At 41.8% G+C, this 21289-nt stretch overlaps 1 protein-coding gene across 1 annotated transcript in view; it reads right to left on the minus strand.

The window, feature by feature from the left end:
* Positions 1-21289, minus strand: part of MEGF10 (multiple EGF like domains 10) — a 166181-nt gene that overhangs the window by 1451 nt on the left and 143441 nt on the right. Inside the window, exons 14-24 of the mRNA XM_054589877.1 lie at positions 20133-20279; positions 18842-18976; positions 18192-18320; positions 16648-16776; positions 14286-14414; positions 11939-12067; positions 9516-9752; positions 8324-8451; positions 6837-6960; positions 2252-2296; positions 1162-1368 (exon numbers count right to left, since the gene is read on the minus strand). Coding sequence (XP_054445852.1) covers positions 1162-1368; positions 2252-2296; positions 6837-6960; positions 8324-8451; positions 9516-9752; positions 11939-12067; positions 14286-14414; positions 16648-16776; positions 18192-18320; positions 18842-18976; positions 20133-20279 — 1539 coding nt within the window. The remainder of the gene's footprint in view (positions 1-1161; positions 1369-2251; positions 2297-6836; positions 6961-8323; positions 8452-9515; positions 9753-11938; positions 12068-14285; positions 14415-16647; positions 16777-18191; positions 18321-18841; positions 18977-20132; positions 20280-21289) is intronic.

Below are 21289 nucleotides of genomic sequence, written 5' to 3' on the forward strand. Positions count from 1 at the left end.
AGTATTTTAACAACAAATTATCCTTTTAGAAGTAATCACTACTCTGTGGTGGGCAGACTCACCGATGCCCACAAATGGTGTTGAGAACATACACCATTGGTTGGGATACAAATACCATTGGGTATGGTTGGGATGAAGATGTCAAGGGAGTATACAGAAACCCTGGATGTGAACCACTGTCTGAAAAACCTTGGAAATAATCTAGTGCCAACCTCTTACTCTACATAGAAGAAGACTGAGATCCTTAGAGGTTAACTCAGTACATGGAAACAAGTTTACAATGTTAAAAGCCAGGCTCTCAGTCCAATTCCAGTCTTACTGTGGTGAGTTTACCGCACAGTTCAAACAGACTTGTTACTGACTTTTCTATAACATTTAGTTCCCTATGCGTTTCATTTAAAAAAGCTGTCTTACTACCTTTGAAATAGTTATATATTTTCAGTGACATGTCTATAGCATAAAGGGAATTACTAGAGTTAAATCAACCACTTCATTTACAAGCAGTAGAGAATTTTTTAAATTTAAATCCTAAATACTGATACAGAGAGAGTAAAAAAATTAAAATATATAGCCCTATTATCCAGCCACTGATAGCTTTGATACATTTTAACTTTCCCCAAACGGTACTTACAAGGAGCAATCAAAATACCTCTGATTTTAAATTAAACTCTTATTAATTTGTATCAGATTCCCATCTTAGACTCTTACTGATATATTAGACAAATTTAAAAGTAAATTGTTTCAATCCTGCTAAAAGCATTATATTAATATAATGAATGCAACCAGGAATTGGAAACTCCTCTTTAATCTAGTGGAACCATTTGTTTTGGCTAAATTGAGATATTAGCTAATATGATGCATATGCTATTCCACATGTGGGCTAAAATATCCACTATGGCTACAAGAGAAAAGATGGATGACCAGGTGGGAGATAAGAACAACTTCCTTTAAATTTTCTAAATGGTGTGACCCTGAATATTTATTTGACACCAATTCATATGATCACTGTAAACATAGCTTACATTAAATATATGGGCCATTATTTGTAATAAGGTTTATATGAAATGCTGTTGTATTGTCAAAGACTTTGAAGCTGTTTTTTTTTTTTTTTTTTTTTTTTTTTTAATTCCCAGACTAGGTTCTTTGGTTAGGAGAACTTACCAACTTCATAGACATTCTTGTTGGCTGAACTTGAGTTATTGATCTCTGCATATGGGGAATCTCGCCGTGCTGGTGACTTCATCTCCACGTAGCCGCATTCTGAGTTTTTGGGGATAAGTACAGGTGGGTCTTTGATAGTGGCATATGGGTTTTCAGAACTGCTTAGGGAGCAGTTACTTGAATTATACTCAGAATTCTTTCCCAGCTCTGTCAAGAGAGATGGTAGAAAAAATGAAGTGCTATTTCAGAAACTTTTTTTTAAATTTTATTTTGCAATTGCAGTGTACAGTCAATATTATTTTGTATTAGTTTCAGGTGTACTGAGCAATGTTATTTATTTTCTTGGTGATAATTACTTGGGCAGTTTTTCTTTGTAGCTAGTTTTCTAAACTACATACACTGAAAATAATACCAAATGTTTTTCACTTATTTTGGAGCTAATTTGCTATAAAATTACTATAAAATATATTTAAAAAACAGTAATTTTAGCTCTTGTCTAAGGTGAGAACCAATATAGAAATCATGGATTTGATTTCATTTTGATTATCACACTCAAATAAAATTAATTCCATTCTATTTTAATAATAGTCTCCAAATTTTCAAAGGCTTCAATCAAGAAGCCATCTACTGATGGGCCCAGGAGCCCAGGAAGGTTCTGTTGTCATGGTGAGGAAAGCATCTGTGCTGTGAGGGTTTCTTGTAAAACCTCCATCCTGGGCACCTGAAGTATTACTCAAACTCTTCCTGTAACCGTGTAACCATGTAACCATGCTGATCTCTTCCTATTTTCCCTACTATTTCTTTTTTTCTCTCATCAGCTGTATTTCTTTTGAAGGAAATAGGAGTGTTCCCCAGCAAACAGAAACCTTTGTTTCATAAAGACTTATGCTCTAACTAGATCCACCTATGGCCACTGTCTCAATGTCAGTCAAATGTGTTTATGTGTTTGTTGGAATAACCATACTACCAATTCTATATATTTTTTCTACATTGCTACTCTTGTTCATTTAGCAAATTATTTCAGTCTCTGAGATATATTTTTAAATTGTGATTTTGATCAATGTATTTCTTCTTCAAATTCACACCATACCTTTCAAGGATTTCCCCATATAACTTCTGTCCAGTCCAAAAGCACCTGTGTTAAAGGAAGAACAACAATACCCAGTGAGCCCTGGCTGGTGTGGCTCAGTGGATTGAGTGTCAGCTTATGAACCACAGGGCCCGATTCCCAGTGAGGGCACATGCCTGGGTTTCAGGCCAGGTCCCCAGTAGGGGGTGCATGAGAGGCAAACACACATTGATGCTTCTCTCTCTCTCTTTTTCCCCTCTTTCTTCTCTCCCCCTTTCTTCTCTCTCTAAAAATCTTTAAAAAATGAAAAAAAAAAAAAAAACCACAGTGAGAACTGAAAGCAAGAGAAAGCCCATCTAATATTCCAAGGTCAGGGAGGAAGATGGTGGGGGCACCCACTTCCTTCCCACTGCAGGCGATCACCTAGGTTGCTGCTCTTCAAACCCTGACACCAGATCACTCATGCCACACATATTCCCAGTGCTTGGAATTAAAAAATACACATATATCATTCTGATCATTCTCCAGCTCATTTACTGTGACTTGGGGAAAGGCTGATCAATATAGGGTAGAAACTGAGGCACAGACGAATCAGTACAGTTGATTCCAAGTTGCACAGTAGAAAGTACATCTCAGGACTAGAACTGAGATGAAGGACTTAAATTTCATCACTTGTTAGCCACCTGACTTTGGGAATGATGATAAACCCTCTGACTGTCACTTTTCTTATCTTAAGATGAGGAAAACAAAATCTGCCTTCCAAGCCTTAAAGGGCTGTGAAAAAGAGCACAGCCTTGGTAAACTCCGAAGCACCATAGAAATGAATGGCATTTCAATTACTGTAACTCTGACTGTGTCTTAGCTTCCACCTATCTGTAAGCATTCCAAGGCCTTGAAAGGAATGTTATGAACTTAGGTTAAAAACAGAGTAAGCAATGACTTGTGATGAACGTTCAAATAAGTATGAGAATGGGAAAGATGGCTCCTTATCAAGTGTGTATGTGTTTCTTAGAATGATGTTCAACTCAAGTTCGGATGGTGATTCCCTTTTGGGAACACACATTTGTGGAGAAAGAGGGAGAATCCCTTGGGGGAGAGGGTGGGTCTAATATCAATCTTCATGAGACAAGAAATGGGAATGTTTTTCTTTCTCAGGCACGTTTCCTTAGGTTTGGGTTCTGAAGTCTAGCTGAGCTCCCAACTGGTGGGAAAGGCACCAAGTTACACAGGAAGGCAGAACAAAAGGATGTGTAGTGAAGAATTACCTTACCACAGGAAGGTCCGGCCTTTGCCCTTGGTTTCTGGGAGGAGATCTCTAAGACCTTGGAATGTCCTGCCCAGTAAGAGTGTTTCTGTTTACCTGGGGGCCTAGGGCTATACTGGATATTCCAACATAGTGATTGATGGGGGAGGAGGTTGGGCCACTTGGTATCAGATCAACCTCTAGATGGGCTGGAGACTAAAGGTCAATCACATGGGCAGTAAACCAAGTCTACATAACAAACCCCCCATAAAAACTCCAGATACCAAGGCTGAGGTGAGCTTCCCTGGTTGGCAAACCCTTATGTGTACTGCCTCACACTGTTGCCAGAAAAAGTCAGCACTTTCCATGATTGCATTGGGAAAGGAGAACTGGAAGTTTCATGCTTTGAACTTTCCTCAACTCCTTCCTGTATCTCTTTCCTTGGCCAATTTTAATCGGTGTACTTTTGTTGTGATAAACTGTGACCATGAGGATAACAGCTTTTGGTGAGTTCTCTGAGTCTTTCCAGCAAATTGCTGATCCTGAGGGTGGTCGTGAAGAATCCCAAACTTTGTAACGGGACCCAGTGAAGACGAGCAGGGTCCGTGGCCTCTGAGAGCTCCGTATTAAGGAACTCTGTCTACGTTACTCTTTGCCAAATCCCCTTAGCCATTTCCAAACTGTGCCAACATCTTCTTAAATGTGTGACTTGGCTTTAGGTTGCAAAGAGCCTTCCCCAAGGGGTTAAAGAGAGCAGTATGGGATGGGTAGTAAATTAATGAACAAGAAGTGGGGCTGTGAGACCAAATACTCCTGCCGGATTCTCTTCACTGCCTTTGAAAATCAGGGTGCTGTTTTAACAAGGGAGCAGGTAAATTTCCCCATAAATTCCCATATGTCCCAATCCCTGGACAGGTGCTTTCAAATGCTCAGTTTAATCTACAATGAGCCAGAACATGATCATTATCCCTATTTGACAAATGAGCAAATCAGTCTTGAGAGGGAGCCTGACCTAGTGTCATATAAAGGAATCAGGAATTGATCTCAGAGCTTTTATGTCAAGTTCAGGGCTCTTTCAACAATATCACCACAACTTTCCCATCATTTAAAACACCTACCCACTTCATCATCTACAATGTGCTTTCCTCTGTTCTTTGTAAGAGAAGACTTTTTCTGTGCAACAACTTTAAAAGGACATTAAATGCAGAACTGTTCTTGGAATAGAACAAACCAAGGAGATTCAGAATTTCCCATGAGGATTTTATGACCCTTGAGTCTCATAGAGACAGAGAGCAGAGGCTTATTTGTGACCACTGCAATGATGCTGTGTTCTGGAGTGAGAACAAATTACAGCAGGCGGAGGTGGAAAAAAGAGGATTTTTCCCTCAGGAGTACTTTGTGGTATTTTACTGAATATCAATTCAGGTACCTCTTTGAACTAAATTATTAATGTCATTTAGACTTAAAATAAAATACCTCCTTAATGTTAAATAATCTCACCAGAAAGCATGTTGTGAATAAGTATATCTTTTATTTTTGAAAGAGAGAGAGGAAGGGAGGGAAGCATTGACATGAGAGAAACATTGATCGGTTGCCTCTTGTATGCACCCAACTGGGGACCAAACCTGCAACCCAGGTATGTGCCCTGACCAGGAATTGAACCCACAACCCTTTGTTTTGTGGGATGATGCCCAACCAACTGAGCCACCAACTAGCCAGGGCTGAATAAGCATGCCTAATAATTTTACTAAGTGTGTAGAAACACACATTCCATTGATAAAATTGGTGTAGAATGCAGATAAAAATTAAGACTTTATACTCATTTTCCTTCTTAAAAATTTGCATTTCTGTAGTAAGAGGGGATTTCAGAGCCCAAGGGATCGGTTCCTACATCTGGCTCAGGTGATCGAACATATATAGTGTTCACAGAAAGATCAGAGGGGGAGCAGTCAGAAGCCCAGCTGTGATTCCTTCCATGAAATCTTGGACAGGAGAGTTAAGCTTTCTGTGCCTCCCAGTTTTTCCCTCTATAAAATAACATTCATGGTAGGGCCCACCCAGTAGGGGTACCAGATTTAGCAAGTAAAAGCACAGGAAGGCTAGTTAAATTAAATTTCAAAGAAACCAGAAATAGTTTTTAGTATAAGTATGTCCTGTGCTTATTTGAAATTCAAATTTAACTGGGCTTCATGGCAAGCTTAGCACTAAACAAGTATCCATGAAAGGGTTTGTGAACCATAAGGTACCACACACACATTAACTACTATATCACCAAGCTCCTCCCTGAAAATAAGGTGCACATGCTCGGAAATGGCACCACCCACTCAGTGGGGTGTCACAGCAGTTCTTTATGTGTGGTCCAGGATCCGCAGCCCCTTCGTAGGAGGGCAACGTGATCAAAACTTTTCTCGTAATGATACGATGACACTGTTTGCCTTTTTCACTCTCATTCTCTTTCAAGTGCATGGTGGAGTTCCCTAGGAGCTGTACCAAGTGTGAGGTCACCACTGTTTACTGCAGAAGCAGAATGCAAACCTAGCTGTCCTTTGGTAAGCCAGATGTTAAAGAGATTTACCGAAGTGCGAAAGGGTGCCACTCTTCTTGCTATTTTTTGGAAAATGAAGTAATTTTTCATAAAATACATCTAACATTATCATGAAATGAGATGATTATTATAAATAAATTAATAAGTAACTGTTTTAAATGTTCTCTATTTTAATTTCTAATATGGTAAATATCAATGCCAATACCCCATATCAACAGAAGATCTCTGGGGTCCTCGGTAACTTTCAAGAGTGTGTGAATGGGTTCCAATTCCAAAACGCTCAAGAACTATTGCCTTTAATCTATTCCTGTTGGTATCTCCATGTCCTCACCTAACAGGGGAAGGGGGTCTCAGGCGCGGGTGCCCACACTGCAGGAGACCAGAGAGGAGCCCACAACCTGGAACCCAGCTGATTAGGTTTAACTCCCAGGTCTACCACTCAGCGGGGTCTGAGACTTTGCACAAGTTGCTTAACCTCTAAAAGACTCAGTTTAACTGTAATGTGCAGATGATGATGATAGGACCTACCTCTTAGGAGAATTAAGTAACTTAAAACAGAGAGTTAAAATGTAAGCTACAAGCAGGCAGAGACCCTTATCTCACTCTATCATTCCTGGCACGTAGGAGAAACTCAATTAATGTTGAATAAATAAGGCACTTGGGACAGCAATAAGCCCCACGTGGGTTAGGTATAAGTCTATTATTTCATTTTTTTCATGCATGTTTTAAGAGATCACTCTGGCACAGACATAAACCTGTGGTTCTGGGAGGTAGCTAAGAGAGAGCAGTGCTTGCTGAGGACGGGGTGGAGAACTCACCCAGCTCGTTGAGGTAGCCACCGTGTTTCCAGTCCGCGGGCAGCGTTCCCGTGCAGTCCGCCACGGGGCCTCGCTTTCCAGGATTCACGTTTTTCAGATTCACAAACAGCTGATTATTTTTTGACTGTTAAAAATATAAACAACAAAGGCTGTAAGAAGAAGAGACTACAATGTGTCACAGGACAATGTTACTGATCTGGGGAAAGCCAGTCCATGGCATGCATCACCACTGGTCCTTAAACGAGGCCGGGCCAAGGGGCAGAGGTGACCGCTTCTGGCCTGAAGGGACATCGAGGGCAGCAGGAGTGGATGTCCCTTGTCCCCAACTGTTTCCTCCACTGCTTTCGCTTCTTCATTTCAGGTCGTTACTCTGCACTAATTAGAGCTTATTTGGGTTTACACACATGGAACTTTAAACTGAAAAAACAAATGGTCAGATCTCTCCCATCAAACCCTGCATGATCTTGCATGAGTCACAAGTGACTCTTAGCAGTTTTCTTAGCTATAAATATGAGGATAAGATTATCTACTTTGCCTCCCTCCCTGAATGTGAATGAGAACAAATGAAATGATGAATATGAAAGTCTCTGGGGAATGTGAAGTGCTATTTAACTATGAGGCACTATAATTAAAATCCAGCTGCATTAACTTAATTGCAAGTGAATTCATTTTATTAGCTTGTCTTTCTTCTAAGAGAGAGCTGGAATAGCACAGAGTTATTAATGGAGACAATGGAGATTGGAAATATAATCCAGGTGTAACTGGAAGGGAGCAATGTTGGGGATTTCAGCGCACTGAGGGTGGGACCTGGGGTGAGCTTGGCGGAAGCACAGGAACAGAGTGGGGTTCTAGGCAGCCCCGGGTCTCCCGCCTCTCTGTGCATCTACAAAATGAGGATGATAACCATTTTTGATTCATAGGATTGGCATGAAGATTAAATGACTTTCTTTTGTAAAATAATTAGAAATGCTTGGCAATTGTTTCTATTTGATCATTTTTGAGCTACAAAAAAGGGATTTCATGTGGTTCGGCCTACATAAATACATATTGTTGTTATAAAAAGTAGAACTGGCCAGAAAAGGTAGTCAGAAAAGACAAACTTGGCAATTTCATCCAGGATTGGGTCTGCTACAGTTCTGCTATATGAGACATTATTTTAAAACCTCATGCAATATTAGAAACATTTTTCCAAAGAGGTGATGGAAACAGTACAAATTGTAGAGACGGGGAGACCTTGATTCACATCGCAGCTGCCTCACCCACTAGCTGGGGAGCTATATTTGGAAGTGACTTAAATTCTCCATTACTCAGGTTTTTTGTCATTAAGCTTGAGATCTTAATACACACTTACTTACAGGATTGTTTAGAGGAATAAATGCGATAATAAAATACCCAGAACAGCCTCTGGCAAATAGCGGCCCTCCATAACTGCTTGCTCCTTTCTCCCTCCCCTGCCAACTGCAATGACCTGAGCCATTTCCTCTCACCTTTGCCATGGCCATCCTGTCCCTGTTGTTGACGTGAGGGGATGTGGCACACTGGGTAAGTGTGTGGTAGCTGGGGTTGGTGAAGTAGTGGCTGTTGGCATTTCCGCCATTGCTGTGAGGAAGGGTTTCTGCAAGAGGAGAAGGAAATGGTTAAGACAGCAGGCTCCCCTAAACCTGGGGAGAAAACAAAGAAGCAGGATAATGAGAACAAATGTTTAGACTGTTTCCGCATCACAAGCTGGGCAGAATCCCCTCCTGGCCGGTATGCTCAGCAAAGCTTCTAAAAGCAGCAGGAGTCTGACTTCCTACCTGTCTCCTCAAAAAGTGTGAAAACATCCAGAGATAACTACCTGCTCTTTGCTCCGGGGCTTGTACAAGCTGGGAATGTATCACTTGGAAGCTACGTCTGCTGTAACTTTCCTTTTTTTTAAACACTTGAGTTCTTGACACCGTTTTGTACGATATTCTGTACAGCTACTTCATGCATTCCCCACAATCACTGTACATACAAACATGTGACACCCTTGAACTCCTTCAGTAATTGTCCCAAAATTAATAAATATTTGAAGTTTCTAAATTCTTCAGTTTAAGTGGTTACTTCTGATGATTGACCATGTACCTTAAAAGTTTATTTTTATAGGGACTTGTGACAAAAAGGAAGATTAGAGAATTTTCTTAAAGAAATGCTCTGGTTCTTGCTAAAACCAAAAAACTGTTTCTTATGTAACTTGGTGGTTGTGCAGTCAATGATGTGTGTGGGCTCAGAAACAGGCTGGGAGGAATGTGGGAAAAACCCAAGGCCAGAGACAGAAGACCTGGTCCTCCCCTTGGTCTGCTCCATGAGCTTGGTAAAGCTACAACCACCCCTTCCGCTCAGCGCCCCCACCCCAACATATGACAAAAGCTTGGGACTGGATGCCCGGTGGGGCTTCATCCAAGTTGAAATTCCTAGTCTAAGCAATCGCCGAATGAATCTAATTTAAAAACCCTCCTAGAAAACAACAGTCATGACGTTACCACCATTGACATCCAAACTACATCTCTAACAACATACCTTTTCCAAACATAAAATTTTCTCAGGTCTCACTGACTGTAACAGTGGACAGCACTGCCAAACACTCAGTTTCAAAGAACCAGGAGAGAAAACCTTACTTTTCCAGGAGTAAAATGCCTCTGGTGACTGCAGTCTTACCTGCAATGGCATAGTCTGCATTCATGACCCGCAGAGCAGGGGTGTAGGTCACTGCTGGCATGCTCGACTCCTTTCCCTTCTGCTTGTGTCTATAAATAATGAACAGCGCCAGCAGGAAGAGGACAACCAGGACAAGAATGATGATGCCCGCAATGGCCCCGATCTGGTAGGAGTCAGCAGGAAGGGCCGTACTGGTTCTGCTTAAGCTGTTAAGATTTCCAACTATTATAACACCAGCTAAAGACAAGGAGAAAAATCTCTTTAGACTGCAGTCCGGATGACAATGCACTGGATAAATGTTTGATCTCTAGTTATAAAAATCTCCCACTGTGCTAAGACCTGGATATTTTCAGTGCATGAAATGTTAATTTAGAAACAAAGCGGGAAGGAAAAACAAACCTTCCTTATTTTTGAATGCCGTTGGCTTCTCAGTGCCCAGAGGAAGGCTGCGGTAGGCCTCCACAAAGAGAGAGGAGTCCCCGAACCCCAAGATTCAACAGTAGGATTTGGGAACTTCTCTCATATTTCAGATTAAACACTTTGACAGTTAACTGGGATTAATACCTCCTCTAATTTTTATTGTGCTTTATTTATTATACAGTATTAAAGTTATGAAGGGCTAGCTCCTCAAGGTCTCAACTAACTTAATTTTATGTCTGTCTTGAGCATTTTTAATAGTAATTTTCCTTCCAAGCAAGAATAACTCCATTTTAAATCTAGTCCAAGCTCAGGATTTATGCTGATTTCAATGGGTTTTTACCTCAGAAGACACCGTTCTATAAAGTTATTTTCTATGACAGAAAGGTCTGTCCCAATAATACCTGATAACATCACCCTAAAACCTAACTCATTAAAGGTCAAAATTCAGTTTTCCACAGCTCTTCCTCTTGTTTCTTCAAGTGAAGACACAGAAGGTATGGATTAAGAGTCAAGAAAAACTGATCCAGATATTCTGAACAGCCTTAAGTTCTTAGGCTGTAGTTTTATCACCCGAAAGTGAGGAAACTGGCCTCCATGAAGGTGCTTCCAGCTTAATGTCCCTACAACTTGATGATTCTACGTGCCAGACCTTCTTATAAGACAGTCTGGCCTGAAACATAGAGCACCAGGGCCAGTGCAGCGTGATGACAACACATATGTAATAACGATGTGATTAGGAACATAACATCCTATTCCTCGGACAGTCAAATATAAATCATGAGCATGTAAAAGTTATTGTATGAAAGAAAATGAAATGAGTACCTACACAATCTACAGTACGGGATGGCTTTCCCTATATTACCATATGAATTCTAAAGCCTTTACACCCCATGAGTGTATTACACTTATTACCTACTGAAGGGCACCACACGCAGTAGGAACTCTCTGGGGGTCATGCTTCAGAACCATGAACAGCACTTTCTCAAAGGCCCCATTTGTCCCAGAAACAGACCAAGTGGGACAATGTACAGGAGAGGTATCTCCAGGTGATTATGATATACATCCTAGTTACAAACTATGGGTACACGTTTGTTAACAAGCTAAACACATACCCATCATATGACCCAATCTTTCTACTCCTATTAATTTACTCAAGAGAAATGAAAGCATATGTGCATATAAAAACTTGATACACTGTTGTACATAGCAGCTGTATCTGTAATAGCTAAAAATTGGAAACAATCCAAACGTCCATCAATAGGTGAATGGGTAAACTAATTATGGTATATTCCATGCAATGGAATACTACTCAACAATGACAAAGAATTGAACCACTGACATATACCACAACATGGTTTAATTTTAAAATAATTACACTGAGTAAACAAAATCAGACAAGAAAAGTGTACGGTATGATTCCATTTATATAAAATTCTAAACACTGCGCTAGTCTGTAGTGACAGAAAGTAGATCCACGATTGCCTGTGGCCCAGGGTACTGCAGTGGTGGCAGGGAGGAACAAGGGAAACTTTTGGGAGTAGAGTGATAAACACATCCATGAAGCCAACACCTTTATTGTAGTGATGGTTTCATGGATGTGTTCATGTCAGATTTTATCAAATTGTATACTCTGTGTTACTATACATATGTGTTGTACATAGGCATATATATATATATATCGTGTATCTTTATATAGTATAATTGTACACATGTACTGCTTTTTAGAGGTTAATTATATCTCAGTAAGGCTGAAAACAATTGTAGGCACAGTGGAAAGTTCATGAACTTTGGAAAACGCGACATCAAAGCGAAGCTTTAGTTTTTTCATCTGTAGGAAAGCAACAATAAGGCATCTACCTAGCAACTAAATAAATAACCAGCTGTGCCTTGAAGAGTTGTGGTGAGGAGTACATCAGATAACACTGGTGAAAACACTTAATGTCGGGTGGTAGATGGTGGTCATAGAATAAGAGGTGCTAGTTGTTATTTACTTGTATCCTTACCTTGATCACACCGTGCCCCCTTCCATCCAGGACTGCAGTAACAGGTCCCAGTGATGTGGTCACAGGTGGAGTTGTTCAGACAGTCACATATCTGGCGACAGCCATAGCCGTACGTTCCTGCAGGGCACTCTGAGAAGGAAATGAAAGTCCAGTATAGCTCTTCAGCCCTGGGAATCTGGGGTAAGGCAGCCTCTTTCTGTATGGCCCTGTGTGTCTGAGGGTCAGCTCTCTCAGGGGACCCCTGTTGAGGAAGACTTGTATCCCTGAATCACAGTGGGACTCATGAGCCAGGCAACACACAGCTGGAGACGGAGTCCCTTGTTACAGCTCTTGATACTTTCAGCCTCTATGTACCCACCTCCTGGATGGGTGTGCACAGAGTCTGCGGCATCCCAATGGGACTGATAAAAATGGTCACTAAGGTCAACCTGAGATGACTCTGCCAGACAAAACTATGGGATGGTAGGGGACCACACTGAAAAGTATACAGTGGAGATGCCTCCTTGGGAACAAGTATATCTTACTAAAGATTCAGAGATCCTCCCAGTGGCACATTCTGGCTCGGAGTAGCTGATAGAAGGAGAAGAGGGGTGTGGTGGGTTTTGTTAATTTTCTAGGTAAGAACTTCACTTACCATTGAATGGATCAAAAATTGGATTTACCGGTGGAAGGCTGAGAGACTGAAATCCTGGGATTTTTACAATATAGTCTTACTAAGTTTGGGCATAAGTTTCAAAGAATAGCATAGACATATTAAATCTAAAAATCATGACAAAATAGTGATGTTTTTGTAGAGTGAGCAGCAGGGGGCAATGTGCTATTACTATCAGAGTTCTCTGTCCAACACAGGGTTTCTGTTTGCGAATGAGAGCTGGGACGGTTTAATTTGTCATTCAGAATAATCACGGGAGCACACAAGAGGCTTTTACTTAATAAGACTGGTTACAAGTGAAAGTCATTTTAGAGATAATTCTGGTTTTTAGACAAAGAGAGGGGTGGGCAAAAGTAGATTTACGGTTGTTCCTAAGGAAAATAATACAATAATTAATAAATAATAAAACAAGAATACACTGTTTCACCTACTTACACCTGTAAACCTACTTTTGCCTACCCTTATATTATGTACGCATATGTTTTGACATTTGTGCACACACAATATTTATATATACAAAGGGGTGTGCAAGTAACTCTGTGACTCTTTGTCTGTTTCATGATTACGTGAACTAGCAGAGCAAAACTAACATTGGACCTTCTCTCTCCAGGCAGCTTTCTGGATGTTACTCTTGTTATAATTGCTAAGCAGGAGGATATGCACAAATATTCTAGGGTTTGGCCCATGTTATCGGGCTGTCCAGCGGCGCTGAGTTGCTGATGGGGTGGTAGGAGAGTGATGCTTTATTGACAAAGTCCTGCTCTGCTGATCAATCTCTTTAGGCCACGCGGCTCCTACACCAGTGTAATCTTTGCTCCTCCTTCCTAAGAGTGCGCCCTCGGGTGAGCGGGAACTCTCCTACTCCTTTTCCTGCCACTATGATTAGAAAGTGAGCCCCATAAGCTCTCAGCAGTTATTTCTTCCCCTGAATACTGAAAGTCACATAGGAAAAGAACAATAAACTAATCCGAAATACTTAGTCTAAGACTAAATGTTCCCATAACCCTGTGAACAGAGGCATAGCTGGTGGGGCAGAAACGGAAAACCAAAGATGGGTAATTCCAACAGAGCATATTTCCCAGGATGAGATTTTCAGAACAAAATTTTAAGGTGATATATTTTCTTGAAGGAGGTTGCTAAGATTCAGATGAGAAGTTGTTAGTAGAAACAATATAAAAGTGCTTCCTAATTGAGGTTGTTAAAAGTGTAGCCATGGACTTGTTGGCTCACCCTCAGTGGGGCTGGCCCCAGGCACCCCGCCCCTGCCTCCTGCACACCCAGCTGGGCCCCACCAAGTGCACCCTCCTTCAGTGAGAGACTTGGGCTCTGCCTTTGCCGTGAAGAAAGCTTGACTGGCTCTTTTAAAGCTCTGAACATCCACGTTCCAAAAATAAGAGGAAGAGGGAGCCAGGATGAACAGATGGAAAACTTGAATTCTGTCTTCAGTCTTGTAGCCACACCCCCTCCACCCAGAGCACTGAGTAGTTAGTTACCCAGAAGAATTTTGAGGGAAAGGACAGCCAGCCAAGATCCGAAGGTGGCCAGGCCTTTGAAGGGGAAGTCAACTGTGTTGGTGACCAGCCATCAGCTCAAGTTAAAAGCTGCAAGTGCTGCCTTAGTGTCTTCAGATATCTAGGAAAAGTGATTCTGGAGGGAAAAAAAGACCATCAAGAGATGTCATCCTCTCATACTTACTCTGTTCACAGTGCTTCCCCATGAACCCTGTGCGGCAAGTACACTGCCCAGAGATGTGGTCACAGTCAGCTCCGTTTTGACACTGGCATATCAACGCACAGTCCTTTCCATAAAACCCCAGGGGACATCCTGCATGGGGAGGGAGGACAGCAAGAGTCAAGAGGTTGAGCAGAAACACGGCTCTTGCTTCCAATGTTTTAAAAAACCTTGAGCCACTAGAGAGTGAATAAAGACCGTAATACCTATGTCAGCTTGTCACAAAGCCTTCTTTGAAGTCCCAAGAATGGGTTCTTGTAAGGAGGTTGTCATTCATAAGCAGGAGGCAGAACAGTTTTATACCTGGCAGTTTAACCATTACTGGTACCCTCGAGGGAAGACTGGTGTCTTCTACCAAGGCACCCTCAACCCTGCAGAAGTCTGTGGCATTTCCTTTCATTCTTTCCTTCAACTACTAGAATCCTGGACTCGAATTCCATGGACTGAAATGAGTACTTTATATTTAAATGACCTGTATATGCATTTACTTTTGGTACAGAATGTCTCCAGTTCTGATACTCACCCTGCCCACTGTCTGTTACTAACTTCAATGATAGGATCTCCTTCACCAACGATGTCCAGTAGCATGCTGAACTTTAAAAACCCTGCACTTCACGGGATCTTTATAAACAAGCAATAAGGCTTCCCACGGCTGCACACTTTTCAAGACCCAGACCACAGCGGCCCTTGAGCTGAGGACCTGCACAGCCCTGCTGGCTTTCATAGGCCTGTAGCTGTGCCTCAAGGGAGTTTCAGGGCTTTTGGCATGAAGAAATCTTCCATACCTGCTGGTTCATCGCTGTTCCCAAGTATCATGTGTGCTTTCTATTTTCCCAGTTTCTTGGAGGGGGTTTTTTTTTTTTTTTAAATTTTTGAGAGCTCAACTCTTGGAAACAGAGGCAGACACAGATGCCACAATGCAACAACCACCATTGCCACTGAACTATGTAGCACCAACTTGTGCTGGATTCTCTGGTACATCCTCTCACCAAAGCTTCACAGCAGCCCAGAAATGCAGGGGTGGGTAATCCCACCCTGCCTGCGGGGACTGTGCCCTGCGTGCCCTGTGACACAGCCAGCAAATGGCAGGATGGCAGGGCAACGGCCCAAAATGCAGGGAGGTCTGGCTCCAGACCCCTGCTCTTCCCACTGTATTGTGATACTTCACTTAAGAAGTGCCTCTGACTGAAACAGGTCCTAAATTTGGAATTATAAATAATAATGCAAGTACTTTTCCTTAAAGAGCTCAAAAACCTGTGTGAGTGCGTGCATGTTTACAGGTTTTTGAACAGGGTTCATACGTGCACACACTCACACACCCACACACACACAATCCCAGCAGAATTTGCTTCGGGCTACCTTCCTTCTTGCCAATTCTTCCTTTCAAATCATGGCTCAAGGCTTTTACCTTTTTCTAGAAAATTTTGAAAGACTTGCTCAGCCTATTCTTTATGTTCTCTAATTAGTATTTAATAAGAACTGCCTAATTTCTGACTCATGTTTCCTCCTCCACTCATTTCTATGATTTAAAATCATATATTAGTATTAATGATAATCATAACACATGCTTTCCTGCCTTTTCTCTTTTATTCAATTAAAGGCAAGAGGGGGGAGAGTAGTCTTTCTTCCCCAATGGTGGCTAGCTGTGGAATACTTGGCACATTACAACCCATGATGCTAACAACCTCATTGAAGAATAAGTGGTTGGGACACAATGGAATATAAAATGGAAAAAAACCCCACCAAAACACTAGTGATTCTTAAAGCATGGTCCCACACTGGCATCACCACCTGGAAAATTGTCAGAAATGTGAATTCTCAGGCCCTACCCCAGACCCACAGGTTCAGACAGTCTGGGAGTGGGGCTAGCTAAGTGTGTCATCAGGTGATTCTGAAGCTCGCTAAAGTCTGAGGACCACTGAGCTCAGTCTTCTCCAAGAACACACGTGAAGTCAGGCAGCGAGGCTTGTCTACCGAGTCTTTGCTACCTTTCTAATCACTGTTACTTATCCTAACTTCCGTGCTGTCAGAGTAAATGGTAGGCCACATAAATAGGGTCTGGTTACAGGAGAGCAGAGAAACAAACTGCCCACCATAACAGATAGCACTGATTCACCTCAGAGGCCTGTTATGATACGGAGACAGAAAACCTGGAACGTGGCAGCTCTTAACCACTTAGAGAGACTTAGATGTCTAGAGGTCATGGGTAGATGAAACCCTCCAACGCCAGCAAAGCTTGCTGAGCTCCGCTCGTGTGTGCAAAGGGTAAGACCGTGTCCTCCTGGGGTGTGGTTCTCTTGGTGGGTCTGGAAGGCTGGCCACTTACTCTGAGTGCAGTAGAGCCCTGTCCAGCCAGGAGTGCATTTACATTCCCCGTCATAGGCGCTGCAGAAGGCCCCGTTGTGGCAGTTGCACGTGTGGATGCAGTTTGGGCCCCAGTGGGCGGGTGGACAAGCTGAAACCACAACAGGCATGGAGAGCTCGGTTAGAGTTCTGATGCCAGCACCTGGCAAGGAAAATCCCATCCCCCCTTCTACACCGGGCATGTGAGAGGTTAGCTGCATGCATCAGGACTGGGAAGGCAAGATGCTCCAAATCTGACTTAAACCTGGGTGACAATGCTGACTGCAAAAGTAACCATCATCCCTGACGTATGCATTCATTCACAGACTGTGGAGTGAGGCGAAAATCATCGCAAGTTTACAGATTTAGTCCTTTAACAAGCACACGTCCAGCCCCCTGTGCCCAGCGCTGTTTGGGGAACAAGGGCGATAGCAGAGAACAAGAGAGTCCTGCCTACCCTCTGGAAGCTCATAATTCAGTAGGGAAGGAAGGAAAACCAGCCAGCCAACCCAAAAACCAATGGTGATAAATACTATGAAAAAAAATAACGAAGGTTCAGAGGGACAAGAACAATGAAGCTGCTACTAAATGCCTCTCTAAGGAGAGGCTTCTAAGCAGAGATCAGACAGAAAAAATGATGCGACTTGAGAGAGGTTAAGGGACCCCAGGTCATGTAATTCGTGTCTTTGATCTCGAAAGCTGGCACTTGGCCTATTCTAGAGTTGTCACTCAAGGCTTGTTTTAAATGTTAAGGCTCCCAGTTGTATGTAATAATTGGTTTACCTGTAAAACTTCTTAATTAGAAAAAGCAGAATACTAAATCTTCAGTTACCTTAGATTCAATCTAAGACAGAGGTTTAAAATCTTAGATTTGAAAAAAGTAAACTACATCTTAGGAGGGGGTCACTGCCTATTGAAGGGCTATCAGAACCTCAGATAAAGCATCTGTGAAATAGTAACGTAAGGTTATGGGGTAAAATGATTTAACTTACAAAAAATAAAAACCTTTTAATTTATACTAATGCTTCAAGAACAAAGCTGCTTAAAAGGAGGACCACTGTAATTTCTGTACGGTTACCCAGCAGAGGGTACAGCCCAATACAGACAATGAATACATCTGAAGTAATCTTTAAAAGTGAAAAAAATCATCTCTCATAAGTGTGTGACTATTTTTTTCCCCTAGGAGCAAGGGAAAAAATAATATCTGACACTTGAGGTCTGGAGTGAATCTCAGAATAGATTTTCTGAGTACATGACCCCAATTTTACAGGTGAAGAAGTACTGAAAAGTAAATAAGCAAAAATGCTATTTATTTAGGTTCTTTTCAAGACACTATTTAGATTTAAATATAGGACCACTGCTCAGAGTTCTTACTGGGGAAAGAAAGCCACTTAAAAATTAAAATAATGTATCTTATAATTATTCATATATTTTCCTTGATTATGTAACCACTCATACTTCAACCCTAAAGACTTTGAAAACAAACAAATAAAAATGGTTGATGAGTTATTCTCAAACGAGACTTACGCTGAGAGCAGTCACTGCCGATCCATCCCGGATAACATTGACAAGATCTGTCAATAGGGTTACAGGTTCCATTGTTGGTACAGGTACAAATTCCTGCACAGTTTTTCCCAAATCTGCCACTGGGACACACTGTGAATAAGTTACAGGTCAGTAACTCATCACTGCATCTAATCTCACAGAACTCAAGACTCTTGGACAGAAAACAACTCTAACGGTCATCAACCCAGGTGCCCATTTAGTAGCTGCCTCCACTTCACAGCATCCCTCATCCTCAATGGACTCATTTTTACAAACACATGAAGCCAAACACTCGTATTAAGGCATCGCAAGCAGGAGACATCATCACGTTTCTAGAAATCTGACTTCATAACTTTTCACTCAGGAAGCCAAAATCCTTCCTCATATTGATTTTTCAAGGGGGACTGTTCCCAACTAAAACTGAAGAAGAGTACAGCTCTGAGAGTAAAGGGGTTTTCCTGGAGTAACAAGCCAGCTTTTCCAAAGCTCCAAGTCATATTTACAGAAGCTGCAAACACAGCATAGCAGAGGCATCGATAGCTGGGAGCTGCAGACATGTCCTTGGGGAAGCCTGAGGACAGGCTGCGTGGGGCTTGCTCCTCAGCAGCTCTCTCTCCAAAGCTGCGCCTTACCTTCATTACAGAGGGCGCCCGTGAAGCCAGGCAGGCAGTCGCACAGGCCGGTGATGTGGTGGCAGGGCCCACTGCTGTGCACACACTGTGGGCATGTCTGGCTGCAGCGATGCCCATAGAAACCCGGGGAACAGACTAAAAAGAGGTTGGAAATCGACAGTTAATCTTACCTCAGATATGTTTCTCTCATATTCCGCATCTACTAGTAGTTCAAGTTTTGGGTAAAAAAACTTTTTTAATGATACGGAAATGATTCCAAGTGTAAAATAATGACCACCATAGAAACAAGGGTATTCTTTAATATTGAAAAAAAAGCCACTAAATTCTGAATTGCCTGAAGGCAGGCAAATAACTTAGTTTTCTTTATTTTCCCATTTATGGCCCCAATTAGCTTGAGGTTTGGCTTAGAGCTAGAGGATTTAAGAAACAAATAAAGGAAGGAAATAACATTCTACATTCTAACAAGGCTGAAATGAATTCTCTCAAGCCATGTGTTGATTCTTTATTCTTTGAGTCATTACTGGCAATAAATAGATTTACAGTCAGAATTAAAAGATGGTTCCTCCTCAAGCATGTGGTTGAAAAGTGAATAAGCAAAATGCTACATAATGAAGTTCTTCCCAAGACATTATTGGGATTTAAATATAGGACAACTATATGGAGCTGTTAATTTAAAAAGTGATCAAAATTTAAAATAACGTATCTTATAGTTAGTCGTATATCCCTTTCTTGAGAACATTTACAAGAAGATGTAGTAAAATCTTATGGCATATTTCCTAACTTAAAATTTCAATTGACCAATGTCAAGAGCCCCCATTTGTAGCTCAGCGATTCTATTTTCCCCATAGTACTAACTTTAAGACTACTAGCAGGATGCATGATTTGCCTCAAGGTTTGGCTGATGTTGACTTCTAGTAATTGAAATAAGGCCAATGCCAAAACTTCTGAATAAAATATTTACAGGTCACTGGATATCTGGAACACCATTTGCAAGATTTAAGGCAGGATCAAGAAACATATCCTGTTGACGATGCCAATGAGGCAATGAAATCACTGCTGGGGAAAAATGGTTAGAGCCACCATCTGTTAGGTTAGTCCTGAAGGCTGGAAGGAATAAAACTTGGGGTGTGTTATCAAGGACAGCTCTGCAAAGGACAGGGTGACCTATCACACTTTCTTCTGCCCCCCACTGCAACAGAACATCACCATGAACTGGGAAGTGGGACAGAGGTGATTCTACACACACGGTGCCCAAAGGAGAAATGGGCGCTGCCACCTTAGGAACACTTACTTCGCTGACAGGTGGTGCCTCGGAACCCCGGCGCACACTCACAGATGCCGTCGTCAGGGGAGCACGAGGCCCCATTTTTACAGTAGCAGGGCAGGGAGCAGTTGGGGCCCCAGCGACCCTCAGCACACACGCTGTCACAGTGGATTCCTGGAACAATGCACAGGGGCAAGAGGAGTGAGAAGCTAGGTGGCGGGCGCCTCTGAGATTCAAAGTTAGAGACAAGGACCGAGGTCATGGTATCAAAGCTGAGTCGCCCCAGACAACAACGAATGGAGGTGGCAGGAGGTTTAAAATTCACTTAGACACATCAATATGCCATCATATAGGAGGTGATCATGTGTCATCCTAACATTAAAATAATCCCAGAACTATTTTCTATAGAGTCATAAAAAAGAAGGAATAAAACACCTTTATTATACTGATTTTCTTCTTTAGGAGGAGAGAACAAAGGGGAAGCCCCATGGCTCTATTAAAAGCAAAATTTATCAAAAATACTGTATCATTTAGCTCACAGCGACTTCCTACCTCCTCCTCCATTCTTTATTTTTACAGAGAAATGGGAAAAGTGTGAAAAAGATAAGGAGAAATTGCCTTCACTGGCGTGGCTCAGTTGGTTGAGCATCATCTTGCAAAGTAAAAGGTCGCTGTTTCGATTCCTGGTCAAGGGACACGCCTGGGTCGCAGGCCGGTCCCCCACTGGGGTGTGTGAGAGGGGCAGTGCTTCTCTCCCTCTCTTTCTCCCTCCCGTTCCCTCTCTCTAAAAATAAATAAACACAATCTTTTTATAAAAAAGATAAGGAGAAATAAAAGGTGGTTAAATTGTTTTATATAAAGAAGTTCCCTTGAAGCAAAGAAATAAACACAATCTTAAAATATTTTGATGATACATTGTGCAGCACAGAAATCTGTGCCACCATATTCCTCTTTAGAAGTTTAATCTGACTTTGGCAACTATAGGCAGGATATCACAATTGATGTTTTTTACAGCTGTTGTCTAAACTGTTGATTACTGCGAAACTATGTAGGTGTTCAACTCTCTGGAAATAAACTTCAGAGTCAGTCATGAATGAACAAAATGCCTAGAGAAAACATAAAGAAAAACCCAAGTTGCAAAAATGAGAAACAAAACAGGTTTTATTGGAGGCAAATGGAAGTGT

Source organism: Pteronotus mesoamericanus, unplaced genomic scaffold (genome assembly GCF_021234165.1).
Source record: "Pteronotus mesoamericanus isolate MK-2021 breed Mesoamerican mustached bat unplaced genomic scaffold, CSHL_Meso_final scaffold_167, whole genome shotgun sequence".
Classification (NCBI taxonomy): Eukaryota; Metazoa; Chordata; class Mammalia; order Chiroptera; family Mormoopidae; genus Pteronotus; species Pteronotus mesoamericanus.